Below are 16,140 nucleotides of genomic sequence, written 5' to 3'. Positions count from 1 at the left end.
CCATGGTACCAGTATTCCACCAGTTTCTTCTCTTCTGCTTATCGGTTATATCATTTCATCCTTTCCTCTCTCTGTTGGGAATAAGTGTACGTGACTTGATAGTGCACAAGCTTCGCCACAGTACACAAGTGCCTCACAACATGAAGTGTATCTCACATTTCAATTAACCACACCATGATGATCCACCAGTAAGGATGCCGTCTGAGAAAATGACATGAGTACTCTAAGCTATACCTTTACGTGAGTATAACAAGGCTTGGTTGATGCATGGATCAGACAGGCCTCCATAACTTAAAAAGTTTAATGACTTATCCAGCAAACTGACTCGAATTCCTGTCAATGCAGGAGATTCATATGTAGTAAATAAAAAGATAATGCGCAGCCTCCACCAGTTTCTAACTCAAAGTTATGTCTACAAATGATCCTTTGTTGTTAGGTATAGGATTCCCTGCTCTGCCTCTTCTGTTGATTAACAATGAGATTACAATTCTATGAGTTATAATACAGCCGCTCAAACACTCACTGTCCCTTTATGTACAGGAATCCTACACTTAGCACCCTTTTACATTAAATTCAAGCTCAAATCTAGCAGCTTTGAGTTGGCAAGGTTTCAAATCTTTTTGTTGGGATTTTTGTCTCTTACTGCCCAAAAACAGAGCATATGCATGGCATCAGTCTTTGGCTGTGTATACCTGCGATAAAGCTGGATGCCCTCTTCCTGGTTAACCGAGATAATGGACACATCCGAAAATAATATGCAGAATAAATTGAGCATCTACAAGTCATATTTTTATGTTGGCATGAAGGACTTTCATTGGTGACCCTTTGCACATCTGTGCTGAACGGAGGATCATATGGATGTCCTGGGCATCCAGATCACGTTGATACTTGCCCACTTCTGGAGGAGCGGGTGGGGGGGTAATCAATTAAACCCTGCTCTTACACAGTCAAAGCAGAGAGGATATGCTTGGCACAGGAAGAAGTAGAGCTGGGTCTTGTTGTAAAAGGATTACGCAATTGGCTTAGTTATACCTCACAAGAAGCTAACATGACAGACTGACTAACCCTACTACATTTTGAGGAAATACTAATTACGCAGCAATCTGTTGGGGAGACCGGGAACGAGAAATGTAAGCAAGTCATCACCCATATCAATTTCTACCAAAGCAGTTGTGCAATTTTTAGAGCAACGTTCTTTTGTTACTGTCAATGAAAGCAACTTTTGCAAGAAATTGCCTTTCATTTGTATTTCAGAAATAAGAATTTACAAAAGTGCATATTTCTGTAGACATGCAAGTGATTGGAGCAAAAAGTGAAAAATCCAAAATGAATGTCATTCGACCCAAGGGAAAAAGTATCACAAAAATCCTACAGAAAATGTCTAAAGCAGTTAAGCATATTAAAATAGGGTGCAGATTGAGGTGCACTTCATTGTTGGGCTCCGCCATCACAGGAATTTTGCAGCTCTTTTTGACCGCGATTCTCTGAATTATTTCTCGCAAAACAAAACTGTGTTAAAAGACGGGGATGAAAGAGCCAGCAGGGCACAATCTGACAAGATGGCAGCCCGCTGCACCAGAGGCTTGGTCATTATTTATGGTCTGACACCCATGATGCATACGTCATCGGAGAGTGGTGGCGAACCAGCAGTGCTGGAGTACTCTCCTCCCACTATAACAGTGTGGCAAGACAGAGGCACAGGAGAAGATGCCGGAGCAACCTTCACACTAGTGCAGGGGGACACCTGAGCATGGAGGCCCAGGGAACTGTGAAACCAGAGGTGGCAGAGTGGTGGATAACCTACAAACATGTATGCCCACACAGTGAGTTAACCAGATCAAGAGACTATGCAGATTAAACAGGGCTATGGTACCAAGGGCCAGCTCTCACAGAGAGCAACTGGTACAGGGATGCTAGAGAGACAGGAGAGATGCAAGGGATATTTCCTGAATGAAATAGTTGGAACTAGTGCCTCCTACAAAGGTGTACTGGCCCATATTTATATATAGAAAACTACTTCTTACCTGCCCTCTTTGGAAAGCATCCAGGAGAGGTGTGGCGCTGCGGCTAGGGCGACTGACTCCGGAATCCGGGGATCTCGGTTCGATCACCGGCACAGGCGGCAGATTAGCCCAGCACCATGTGACTCTGGGCAATAGCTTGCTTAATCTTCCCAACGGCCCCCAGCGCCTAGAGACCCTTACGGGTGATTGTTCGCGCTTTATCAATGTGGATTATTATTATTACTGTAAAACGGATTAAGCAAGATGATCAAACCAAAACGGGAGAAGCTAAATCTGTCAAGTACATTTTAGGGTAGACAGTGGTACTATTGACGCAACTTACAAAGGCTAATCAGGAGAGATTTGAAGGGATCTTGAAATCTTTGCTTCAACTTTACCTATCAAAGTAAGGCTTAAGGCAGTGGAGTTTGGGAACCCTTCGGGGAATAATATATTGATCTTTTAGACCTGTGAAAGATATTACCATAACTCTTCCAAAACAGAGGGAATCGCATACAATGGTGTGGTACGAGGGACAAGGGGTCCTGAGACGACCTGAAGAGGATTGTGGTACTTTGCAGGAGTTCGAGTAGGTAGAATTTGTGTTCCCTTTCCTTTCTCTCTCCTTTCTCTCTCCCCACTGCACCCCTGTTCCTCCCTATCCCTGCTGCCCTTCAAAAAAGTGACTGGAAGGGAAATGTAGATGCCTGAATGAATACATGAAATTTGTAACGTGCTGACAGATACCAAGAATGAAATTTGTACATTTCGGACAGCTGCACAGAAGGGGTGCTAAGGGGGACAGTACGCAATTACATCCAAAAGGGAAAAAAGAATGAACTTAAAAAGGCATCATCAAAGATTTACAAGATAAAAGGTTATGTTTGCTTAGAGTAGGCACAGAGAGGTGATTAAGTATTACAGATTAAACATATTTGCAAATATAAATTATATCCAATCACTCAATCAACTGAATACAATTATCTAATACTGAAAAAAAGCTACACATAGACTTTTGGGATTCTCCTAAATAGGGAAAACAAATTGGACAGTATACTACCTGATGAGTCTCCCATTCGAAGTGCCCTACACAGCTACATCACAAAGTTGGATTTAGTAGTGTGCAGCACTTACCCATAATATGAAGGGCCAATTATTAATAATAGTAGGGCATTCCCTGTTCCATTCCCTGGGAACCAACTGTACATTGTAATTAGATTCGTGGTACCTATGGACGCAACTCAAAAAGCAACATGCTAATTTGCTAAAATCTAGGCCTTTATAGCAACAAAGTACTAAATGAATTAGTGTTTGCTTTATGGAGCTAGAAAAAGTGGAGTAAAACACAAGATCTATCCTTAAATCCATCACAACTTCTATTTTACAGGAATGTATAGACATAGAACATACTACAGGTTTCCAATTGCAACAAGTGGCACTGGTTAATGTGAAGTGCCATTGCAAGGAGACGATGAGTGCTGAGTCGAGAGATGAGAGAAGAGTTGATGGCTCTGTACTCTCCGATGGGACTTGACCCCTATTACAGATGCCATGGAACTGAAAATGAGAAACTACTGTAGAGAGCTGTGGTTTGGTAGCCGATGAGCATTGCTTTATTCCTGGTGGAAGGGCATAATGAGCTGATAAATATACCTGGGAGTAGGCACATGGAGAAAAGCAAGGAGTTGGGGGCAAAACCTTTCCCATGCTCATGCTGCTATAAGGCAGTTCGTTGTGTGGTGGTGGATGCAAAAGTGCAGTAGGGCCTTGTATTCTGCAAGATAGGCTAAAAGCTGAAAGATCCATTCTAAGTAAGACATCTTCCTCGAGTGAGCTGCAGAATGCAGTTAGTGAGAAAGATGGCAAGAGTTCCTTCTCTTCTACCCTTGGCCTCCCTCCTAGAACATCATATTCTCTGGGGTTCTACAGGGGACAGTCTTACAATGTTATCTTTGTACACCTAGATCTGCTGAGAAATCAGCCGAATGTAAACATCACTGACCGGGCATCCAGGCATAAACCAGGAACGCAGACATGAACGATGCCTCATACAGACAGTCAATAGAAAGGACATCTTGTTTAAGGAGAACAAGTTACTTACCTTCGGTAATGCCACATCTGGTAGAAACTATCTAGCCGCAGATTCCTTATCTTAGAATTTTCCCCAGGCTTCAGACTGTATCCAAACGTTTTCGAGCAGTTTTCCTGCATATTGATAGGTGGCACTGTTCGGCTCAGCGTTGGCCGCGCTGAAGTGACATGCGTGGTGCCTATCTAGGCACCATCCCAGCATGCTGACCTCAGTTCCTTTTCACAACTTTCCTCACCAGGAATGAAGAGCCATGATAAAAACTGACAACTGATGAGAATTTCTAAGGCCCTTATAAGGGTGACCTCGACAATAATCAGTTCGCTGAGCAGGTAGAATGGGAGGGTCAGTAAAGAATTTGCAGCTAGATAGAGTCTCAACTAGATAAGGCTTTACCGAAGGTAATAAACTTGCTCATCTGATACAGACTACGAGCCACAGAAGTCGGACCTGACTGTCAAGGCAATAATGCTTGGTGAACGTATGCAGAGATCCACATGTTTCAGGCTGACATATGTACAGGACAGGGCATCTCAAGCTAACGCAGTGGGTACATCCTTGGCTCTGGTAGAATGAGCGCGTAAGCCCTCAGGGGGTTGCTTCTTGGCCAATGAGATGGTCTGGTTCTGCACAGCCTTCACTTTCTTGGCAGCGACTTACCCTACGAAGAGTTGGTCATCCACCCAGAAATCTTGTGCGATCACTGTAGAGCAACAACAATGTTTTTGGGTCCAGGCGGTGGAGTCCCTTCTCCTCTTCATAAGGATGAGGTGGAGCAAATAAGGTAGGCAAGGCGATGTTCTGGCCTACATAGAAAGTAGTCAAAGCCTTCGGAAGGAATGAGGCATGTGTCCAGAGTACCAGCTTGTGGTAATCCTTATACCACCAGGAGGTTGTATAAGGAAAGTGTACAGATAGTGCCTGCAATTTGCTGACCCTCTCGGTCAATGTGATGGCCACTAGAAAAGTAGTCTTGACGGTTAGTAACCTGAGCGGGCAGTTGTGCATCGGCTCAACAGGCACACACATAAAAAAAGGTCAGGACCAGATTTAAACCCTATTGGGGTATGATGAAAGGCCTGGGAGGAAACCTAGTCACAATGGGGAATTTAAATAAAGAAGGTTTGTCTGGGAGCTGAAAAAATGCAGAAATGGCCGAGAGGTAGCGCTTACCAGAGCCCAGAGCAGATCCCTGCTGGGCTAAAGAAAGAACAAATAGCAGAACTTGGGAAAGAGGTGCAGACAAGAGGGTTGATATGCGTGGAGGCACACCATGCCACAAATTTATCCCATCGGTAGGCGTATACCCGTTTTAGTAGAGGGCCGCCTGGCTGCCAGAATAACATTACCGACTTCAGGAAGAAATTCAATAGATAGCAACTGCTGTGTCTCTAACTCCACGCATGAAGGCGGAGGGTTCACAGGTCCGGATGCAGGACCCTCCCCTGTTGCTACGACAGAAGATCCAATCAAAGAGGCATCCTGACCAGAAGATTGATACTCGTACTCAATAGCTTGGGATACCAGACTATCCTTGCCAAATCTGGAGCCACAAGAATAACTTGGGCCCAGTCTTACCTGATCTTCTTTAGAACTCTGGGCAGGAGTGGTATAGGTTGGAAGGCATACAGAAGGCAAGAGCTCCACTTGAGATTAAAAGAATCTAAGAGTGAAAGCCTCTCTGGAAACTCAAGTGTGCCCAAATGCTGAAATTGCGCATTCTCGGCAGTGGCCAATATATCTAACCAAGGGTCTCCCAAATCTTGAAAGAGACCTTGCACCACTTCTGGATAGAGATGGCATTCATGATCCGCTAGGCATCAACAGCTGAGTTTGTCCGCCCTGGTGTTCAGGGAGCCTGCCAGGTGTTGAACCAACTGGGAAATGCACTGACATTCCAGATATGTCCAGAGACACAGGGCATCTTGACAAAGGGTCCACTACCACACCCTGCCATGTTTGTTGCAGTACCACATGGCGGGGATGATGATCGTAAACACCTGCATCAGCCTTCCCCTTATCAACTTTCACTACCAATTGGATTGCTTAAAGCTCCAACAGCTGATGAGAATCCCAGACTCCACCAGAGACCAGAGTCCTCTGATCTCCACCTCTATCAGATAGCCACACCAGCCAAGGAGGGACGCATCGGCCACTATCGTCCGGTCTGGTTGGGGAAAGAAGAGGGGACTGCCACCGACCCAATCGCGGTTCATCAGCCACCACTGCAAGTGTTTTCCAGTTCCCTCCTAGATCTGGAGCAAGTCGGTGAGATTTTCTTGATGCTGCACCAACTGGAACCTCAGGTCCTCCTGCAGAACTTGCATATGCCAAAGGGCATGAGTCACCAGTAGGATGCCGAGGCCATAAGGCCCAACAGCCTTCGAGTCCGTCTCAGCGAGATCCAGGAAAAAGGCTGAAACAGCAGTATCATAGCCTGAAAATCCTGTACTCACCACTCTGGAGGATGGGCCCTTAACTGCACTGCGTCCAGAAAAGCTAAAATGAAAGGAAGTGTATTAGAGGGGTTCAGGTGTGCCTTTGGCACGCTTACATTGAACCGTATCACGCTTACATTGAACCGTATTGAACACAGGAGGGCTGCCGTAATCTGGAGGTGGGAGACGACTGCCTGGGGCGAGTACGCTTTCAACAGCCGAGCCTTGAAGTAGGGAAAGACTGGAACCCCCTACCTCCACAATTGTGCAGGGGCACTGGGCAGCACAACAGACTGAAAGTGCTCTTGGTCAACTGTAAACCACAGATAACGTCTGTGGGCAGGCAGGACAGGGATGTGGAAATATGCATCCTGCAAGTCCAATGCTACTATCCAGTCTCTTGGGTTCAGGCAGACAGGACTTGAACGAGTGTGAGGATTTTTTATTTCTTCTTTTTCAGGAAGGGATTGAGAAGGTGAACGTCTAGGATAGGACGAAGGCATCTGTCCTTTTTGGGCAATGGAAAGTAGATTGAAAAGAGACCACAATCTACTTCTGATGCCAACACCCTCTCAATGGCTCCCTTCACCAAGAGATTCAACACTTCCTGATGGAGCAAGGAGAGGTGGTCCTCCATTAGCTGGTCATAAGTGGGTGGAGGGGTGGCCACAAAGGGGATAGAGAGGCCCCTTTGGACAATCTTAATGGTTGGATGTTAAAGACCTCAAGTGGTTCAGGTGATAGCATATCCTGCCAGTGAAGGGTAAGGAAGCTGTGGCTGCCGAATGGGGTGGTGGAGTCATTGGGGGAGGGGGGGGTGGGGGGGGAGGGGATGAAGTGACCCAACCTCTGGCTGCCTGTCCCACAGGGTCTGTGGAAACTGTGTTCTCAGCTACAAATAGGCTGGGAAGCATGTTAGCTGTGGTGGTTGGAAGGGTAATGAATGTGGTTAGAAAACCCTTCCGTGGCTACAAGAGGGGCAGAAGGCGGACTGAGGTTGGAGAGGGGTCATTGAGAGACCCAAGGACCTGGCCGTAGCTCTGCTGTCATTAAAGTGCTCCAGCACAGAGTCCGCTTTCTCACTAAAAAGACTAGAGCCATCAAAGGGCATGCCCATGAACAAGACTTGGCCATCCCCTGAAAAGTCAGTGAATCTCAGCCAGGCCACCGATGACTAAATAGTTCTACGCAGTCTGTCCTGTCCACAACATATGGTAAACTTTGCTGCATCTCTCCCGTCAGCAAAAGCTTGGGAGAGTATGGCTTGGGCATCCTCCAACACCATAGGTAGCACTTTTACATCGAGTCACAGATCGTATGGGAATATTGGTCCAGGAGGCATGCGGTGTTCACTGACCGCAGTGCTAGGCTGGCAGAAGAGATCATTCTCTTCCCAAAGGTATCCATCCTCTTGGTCTCTCAATACAGTGGAGTGGTAGAGAACGCACCATGATGACTCTAGAGGTGGAGGCTTGGTGGGCTGCTGGGTAAGGAAAATGGGGTCCTCAGAAGTGGGACGATGGCAGCAGTCAATTGTCCTGTGCGCAGGTGCTCATGTGCTGGGCTTAGACCAGGAACAGAGTAAGACATCGGTAAGAGCTTCATTAAAGGGGAGTAAGGGTTCAGATGGGGCAATCCCCGGCTGAATCACCTCTGTCAAGACATTTGACTTGTCTGGCACTGAGAGCAACTGAAGTTCCAAGAAATTAGCAGCCCTGCGCACCACTATAGTGAATGAGGAAGCCTACTCTGTAGCTACAGTAGGGGGCCGAGACCAAGTCAGTGTCCGGTGAGGTGGCTAGCTCACTGGCATCCACTAGTTCTTCATCCATAAGAATCCTCCGACCCCTCCCATTCTTCTCCCTTTCCAGGCCTGTTAAATTTAAAAGATACTGGTTACAACCCGGACGGCATGGTCCCAGTTGGAGCCAGAACTAGCAGCTGACAATGCCCATCTAGCTCTGTGTTGGATTCAGGAATGACGATGGTGATGGAGCCACCATGGGGCGTCAGCAGCACGGGTAGTGTCGGTACTGGAGTGGGTGCTGAGAAAGGTCTTGGTCTTGCAGGCGGTTCTCCTCTGGATCCAACACCAGATCCAAGAGGGCCACTGGCGCAGAGGGACTACCCGTCGGCGGAGAACAAGTGGGGTCTCCTCGCTAGCCCATGGGGCCTGAAGGCACTTTAGAGGTATCAGGCCACCCAAAAAGGAATTAATTCTCACAGAATTCTCACAGTTGGGAGGGGTCACTCCAGAAAAGTCAAGGAAGCACAGAGTGGACCCTGAGCACTGGGGCTGGAGTGCTGTTGCTTCCACGCCTCTCCTAAGGATTTGGAGGGACCTCTAAGTAGAAAGTAGAAGACCTCTTCGACATGTTGGGTGCCTTCATGCAGTGGAACTTACCCGACAATTTCGTACAAGACAATGACGGCCAAGTGTGCCTCCGTGAATGGTCCCGGGACCTTCCGCTGCGTCCGGGAACTTGAGCAAGCTGGGGTCGTCTGACATCAGGCGGTGAGGAGCTTGAGGGAATGTTTCCCTAGGGCCTTCGGGGGCATGACAAAGCAGTCTTCACAGATCTTGCAGTCATGGTCCTACTCCAAGCACCACAGACAAACCAAATGTGGGTCGGTCACTGACATCTACCTGTGATTGACACCACATGGCTTGAAACCAGTAGGTTTCTTTGGGGGACATTCTGTCACAACAGGAGAAAAAATCTCGAAAAAAGTTTATTAAAAAGTTTAGAAAAAAACAGTCAAACAACAACTGAGGGTGGCTGTTCAAGGATCAGAGCTATCCGGTGTAACCTATATTAGCACCGCGCACCTCACTTCTGGCGTGGACGATGCCACCCACCGGCGCGCAGGAGTACTAATCGAAAACATAGGGATCCAGTCTGATGCCTTAGGAATATTATAAGGTATGGAATCTGTGGCTAGACATCTCTATCTGATAAGTACACTCAACATGAACTGCTGAATGCACATACGTTTCAATTTGGAATTTATAAAGTTATCATTTGTTAGTTGATTTGAATTCAAGCGAAGCTTTGACATAATTCATTATCTTTGCAGTTTTCCCATCTACAAACTACTGTCTCGCCCGAATCCACTCTCCACATTAAAGGAGTTAAAAGGGCCCCCTTCCATTGAGTAATCTATTTTGCAAACATGACCCTAACTCTACTCCATTCATGAACTGCTAAGTACCCAATCAGTATGAACAATAGGTCCAAACTAAAACAACCTACATTTGACTAATCACACGTATTGCTGAGAAAGAATAAAAATGCAATTATCTTTTGATAAGCTAATTCAAAAGTGATTTCCCTTCATGTTATTTATACAAACGGGACTGAGTTTAGAAATATTGGGCATAAGCAACTTTGATAGAACTCCCCTGAGGTATGGCTGGGTAGCTTCTGTACCTGTTGATTAGAGGTTCACCTGTGCTCTTGTGGTAGAACACGGGAATAGGAACACCCCAACTTCTCTGCCGTGATATACACCAGTATGTCCGTCTGTCCAGCATTTCCAGCATTCTGTTACCTGCAGATGCAGGAATGAACTTCACTTTCTTTAAAGCCTCCTATAAAAATTGGAAAATATTATCAGAAGTGGTCATCGTAGAGACTCAAATTGGTTACAGCAACAAAATTAACACTCGGCCAGCAAATGTTATTTTGGCTTTCTATTTATGCAATAATGTTTACTAACACCAGGTTTGTTATGGAATTAGTAGAAACAATGCATGCCCCAAGACTTCTTGGGGCTGGAGAGGAAGGAGCAAATAGGACACACAACAAACTAAAGAGGATACATCAAATGTTTACAGGTCTTTCTGAAATTATTAAAATCTGGCGCTTTTATATCTCAACCAAAAGTGAATAAAGTAGCTGGCTAGCCTGGGTCAAAATAGCTCTACCTTCTAGACATGTTCTCTTAGTCACTAGAGTTATGTATTATATAAGGTCTTATGGATAGGATGTGAGGGTAAGTGTTTAAATACTTCAGCCAAAAAGATTGAAGTACTACATAAATAGCTCTGTGTTGTGCTGTATAAGTTCTTGAATTGGCAACTAGTGCAAGGCAGCCAGGTTAGTTCTTATTGGATTCTAATTGTAGTTATATAGCCCTTACTACCCCTGACGAAGCCTCAAATCGCTTTTTAGCAAGTAGCACGCTACTCCGGAACCCAAAAAGGATTCTTTCTTAACCTCATTAGGACACAAACTGCAGGGGTTTGATTCACCTGCAGTCTTTGGAAGGCCCAAGTAAATGTAATTGCAAAGGTCAAAGTGGGAGACCATATACATATTAGCAGCTGAAACTATAAAAATAATAAAAGTGGATTAGCCTCTCAAAAGTAGGCATCTTCAAGAAATATTTGGCCAATGCGGAGGGATTAGTACCAGATTCAAGAGAGTTTTAACTCCTAGATTTAAAATGACTGGTAGAGGCTCACAAGTAATTTGGACAGTAATTACAGATCATATGAGTTTCAAAGAACGGAGTAAGGTTTTTTGTCTTTTTTACATTCAATTGTAATTGCTTGCAAACTTTCAAGTATCTACCGGCTGGAGACAAAACCTGGAATTTGTTTATTTCGGCACCCAGACCCTCTGACATTTAGGAAGGTCTGGGTCTTGGCTCCGCATATATGGAAAAAAAATCCAAATTACTGAACAAAATAGACTAATGGACAGACATCACAAAATCTTCCTTCATAGAAAACCCTCAAAACTAATAAGTATTATATTTGTAGTTTTACATCACGCCTGGATTAAAGTGTGTAATTCAATAAAGAAGGCGAATAACATAGGGTTATTAGAGACCTGTGCAAGTGGCTAAACCAAGTTTTTTCCTGTCAATATAGGTTCTACCTACTGAAAGAAATATTTACATTTCCTAGTCATTAGATATCCTCACCACACTTATATATTCATCCAAACAGCTACAGGCTCATTTGTGATTATTTATACAAGGAGTTATGATCCAACACACGTTTCGTTCCAGCATATTGAGCAATAAGCTTATCAAGGTTGTTGAAGCATTCATTATCTTTCATAATAATAATAGCACCCAGGGAAAATCTTTACCGTCTTTAACCAAACAAAGTAACTGTGGACATGCACTGAAAGGTGGTATTTTATTTGGCTAAAATATGAGAAATGTGCGCCATTTAATTGTTCATATTGTGTTGTGGCATGATTAGTATAGCGGGCGTGATGTACTGTGATAGGTACGAGAACCTAGTAATTTTCCAAAGCAACATGCAGCTCATCTGACAGGGAAATGTAAAAAAATAAAGTAGAATTTAAAAGTCCAGCAGCAATTTGTTTTAAAGTCAACATGTAATTACTATCCAGGCTCAATGGCCAATATTCTTGAGCAAGACATAACACCTATGATCGCCTTACTGTCTGAAAAAAATAAAGAACTGAGCCTAATTGAAAAAGACTTTGGATGAATCATTTAATAACTTAGTATAAGCAGTTATATTGGCTTTTCAACAGTTAATTTTCAAAAAGTGGATGTGGCACGTGGGTTTGTATAAGTATCTGTGCTTACAAATTAATATTATTATGGTTATGGATAAAATGTACAAACAAGTTCAAAGCAGAACAAATTTCTCCCTGATGTGAACTCTGGTTAAATGTAAAACAACATCAAATTTTATATTGACAACAAGCAAACATGTTTGCCAGACTGCATTAAGGTAAGCCCAGAGATTTTCATAAGTAACACACTCTGGAAGCTTATGAGGAAAACATAAATGTTTCAATCAAAGGTGCAGCTAATATAACAGATTTACCTGGGCTCGAGTCTTTAGGTTTGCCGTGTTTACAAACCACTGTTTGCTGGCACGGATAATTACAGGTTTCTTGGTCCTCCAATCATAAGGGTAGCTATGCTCAAATAGCTCCTCCTTCAGTAGGCTCTTAGTATTCCGAAGCATCTGAATGACTGTTAACAAATGTGTGAATAAACAGAGACACAAATAACCTCAGTTTAGTAAGGAAAAAGATGAACTGCCCCAGTAACTTGCACCCTTTTGTTATAAACCAAAGTTCAGTGGTCAAAATATTGTCTATTGTCTAACTAAAATATTGTATCCTAGATACTGTTTTGGAAAATATTGCTTCAATGGAATTAACATAAAATCTACATCTAATGCAGCATTATTGATGAAAAGGATATTTAGAATATGGTACTTATGTAAGATGATATTTTTGTTATTAATATTCTGACACACAACTACACTGTCAAGAACTGCCATGGGTTGAAATAGAAAAATAAACTTAATTCCACACAGATCAGATTTTACATTCCTCCCTAAAATAACTATGTTAATCACTCTAAAATACAGTTGGTCACAGTTTTTAAATATCAATTTTGGCCATTAACGTATTGTTATGAGCAGGCCGATGGCTCCCCTCCAAGAGTGCTCATGGACAATTAGTTATATTTTCCATTATTTTAAGCTCAAAATCTAGGCTATGTAATCTAACCTGTTTCGTTTCCTTCGGTGAGCACAGATTTATTTTGTAGGTCAACTCCAGCTGCTTCTGTAAAAAATCCATTTTCATCCACTATACAATCCTATAAAAAAATGGAAAAATTAGTTAATTTAGACATGCCTGGAAGACGAACAAGAAAAGGGGTTACAAATCAAAGCATCATTACGATCAGAGGTTACAAGAACTATTTTGTACCGCATGTTGGCTGACATTTAATTCAGGAAATTCTAAAGGTTAAGTGCTAGCACCATATTCCCACTGCAACTGATGAGGTGCATGACATGCATATCATCAAAGTCAGTATGTCAAAATATTTTGTTTTCATTTGGGTTCATAAATAACACTTTTTTAGGTCAATGATACAGAAGCAAAGTGGTCTTGCAATGGAAATTACTAGCCAAAATCCTCAGGTGAGGTCAAACTGAGGTATTCAGAGTGTAAAACTGGGTTAAATACATAGGTTTCCCACTCTCTTCATGGTCTCACAATGAGCTCCTATCAATTCAGAGGGTACTACAATAAACTTGGATATGATATTATGGCTTCAGAAGGAACTTAAAATGCTGCTAAAACTAAATTTATGATCTTCAACCCACCCCCGACCACACGATCGTCGCCCAGTATTGGATCCTCTAGGCTGGAGAGGGTTTTTACCTTTGAATACCTGGGTATAGTCATGAATGAACGCATGACCTGGGAGCCACATAAACTAAGAGCGAATATGAAATTGACCCAGTCCGTGGGTGGCATTGCCAGGATGACAAAGGGCCTTACATACAGACCCCTAGGCCCACGTATACAAATTTATAAGGTCCAGGCCCGGGGGGCTATTACTTATGGTGCAGAAATCTGGGAACATACGCCTGTGCAGAAGCTTCAGGTAACAGAGAACACTTTTCTCAGGCAGCTGACAGCTTTACCGGCCAGTACTCCTCTTCTGCCACTCAGATTAGACCTGGGCTTAAGACCGCTTTCAGAGGAGCTTGGCTTAAAACCCCTAATCCTATGGTGTAAAATATGGTCGTCCCCAGAACTCTCCAAATACAGAGCAGAGCTGCAAGAGATTCTCCGCCTCCGTAACAACATACAAATACCATGGTTAAGTTACATAAAGCTTACTTGTGAGACACTGGGTAGACCCGACTTGTGGTATGATCCAGAGGTTACATGCACCAGGAATTCCCGCAAACTTATCACAAAGGTATTTCGTGAACACCACCTACAAGGTGCTATCAGGACAGCGAGGGAAGGCTCGTGTACTGCCCATTTCTTGGTTTTTAAAGATTTTTACCACTTAGAGTCAACTTATAATGATATGGGTCTCACTCTCAGAAGAAAGCTTTACATGCAATGGCGCTATAACACTCTCCCTCTGAGGGCATACACTGCCCTGTGGTCTCACTCAGCACACACGGCCCTCTGTCCCCTTTGCAAGCAGACACAAGAGACAGACTTACATGTTTTATTCTTCTGTCCGGTGTACAGCAGAGCAAGGAAGTATTGGCTCTGCCCATTACTTAGAAATATGGGTTTTAAACAACATCTCCCAGCCTTTAGAACACTTAAATCTGACATCTCGCCCCCAATTGCCTTTGCCGTTGCCAAGTTTCTAACGTCTATGTGGTTTACACGCTCACGTCTTCTTAAAACCATTCCAAGCAACGTTGATGGACTGAGTTAATATTTTTATCACAACTGTGTAATGTTTTAATACTGCTATTTTTTTATTGTACTATGTTGCTTTCTTTTATGGTCTTAACGACCGAAATAAAGATATTTGATGATGATGATGATGACTTAAAAGGCTTGTCTCATGGGATGCACTTCTGCCATCAAGGAGATTGAGACCTTGGCAAGGAGAACCAGAGAGAGGCGGCTGTGTGGCGTGCTGCATTCTGGAGAACAAAGATACTCTCTGATGTTTTGGCTCTAGGGCCATGCATCAGTGACAAGCTGCCATCTTACTGCCTCTCTGGTGCAGGCTTTCCACACTGGAAGACTGATCTCTTGATTCTGATATAGAATTGGGAGGGAGGTGTTGCAGGGCAGTGGGCTATGATCCCTCACATCGACATGTGTGTCAGAAAGGTATAGATGGATATGGCGTGGGCTTGTACGACTAAAAAACTAGCAGAAACGCTAGACGGTATTTCCTCATTGACTACAAATGTGTGGAGGCCATTTCAGAACCCTTCCACATATTAGCACTGTGCACACACCAGAAAGTTATTTTGAACCGTCTATAGATCAGGGTTGGTGGTGTTCAATGAATACGTCTAGTCTAACTTCCTTTTAATGCTGGTCATGAATCATTGGGAACTGATCTTGCTTGACTCACTCTGCATGCAACTGACATATTTCTTGCTTAGATCCCAACTAATTGTATATTGTTCTGTTGCCCTGTACATGGATCTTGCTTACCTTTCTATGTACTGCTTCTACATGCCAAATTCAGCCTACACTTGCTCTCTACCATCATTTTCAAGGATCCTCTCAATTTAGATGACCACGGTACTTCATCTTTATTTGGTCCTCTCATTCTCTATGTGGGCTGCAAGTTTATCTTTAGCTGTTGGGTTCCTCTATATAGTTCCCTGTTCAAGAAATGTCCTTTCCGGATCATGATTTTGCTTACATGTCTGAAATTTTGACTGTCCTGTATGAGACATTTCTCTGTGCCTTAGGAGAGACTGCATCTGTTCCGTTTGGTTATTGGTGGTCCTGTCCCTGCTAGGTTCCTTCCAGTCACTTCCTCAGAGAAGTTGATTGCCTCCCTCATACCATACCAGGTAGGTAGTAATTAGGTTACATTCGATTCATGACTAGCTTTTTTAAATAAATAATTTTTATTGGTTTCTAGAAAAACAAAAATGACAGACAGTAACTTACTTGACAACCTGTAAAACTGAAATGCACACGTACAGGAATTTCCAACGGGCAGCAACAGATTAGCCAATTCAGATACGAAGTACACAAAATATCTATTAACGTCCCACCATGGCCCTATACCTTAGTGTGAATTGCGAGGCACCTGCGGGCCTTGTAAACAACTTTCTCAAAGTGGGAGTGGTTATTGTTGTACACAC

At 43.6% G+C, this 16,140-nt stretch overlaps 1 protein-coding gene across 1 annotated transcript in view; it reads right to left on the bottom strand.

Annotated features, from left to right (window-relative positions):
- IARS2 (isoleucyl-tRNA synthetase 2, mitochondrial) overlaps window positions 1–16,140 on the bottom strand; it is a 551,921-nt gene that overhangs the window by 341,660 nt on the left and 194,121 nt on the right. Inside the window, exons 10-12 of the mRNA XM_085612944.1 lie at window positions 13,046–13,136; window positions 12,349–12,500; window positions 9,962–10,122 (exon numbers count right to left, since the gene is read on the bottom strand). Of these exons, the coding sequence (XP_085469070.1) occupies window positions 9,962–10,122; window positions 12,349–12,500; window positions 13,046–13,136 (404 nt within the window). The remainder of the gene's footprint in view (window positions 1–9,961; window positions 10,123–12,348; window positions 12,501–13,045; window positions 13,137–16,140) is intronic.

This window comes from Triturus cristatus, chromosome 6 (genome assembly GCF_964204655.1).
Source record: "Triturus cristatus chromosome 6, aTriCri1.1, whole genome shotgun sequence".
Lineage (NCBI taxonomy): Eukaryota > Metazoa > Chordata > Amphibia > Caudata > Salamandridae > Triturus > Triturus cristatus.
The sequence above is the reverse complement of the archived record's forward strand: the minus strand, read 5'-3'. Positions and strand labels throughout refer to the sequence as shown.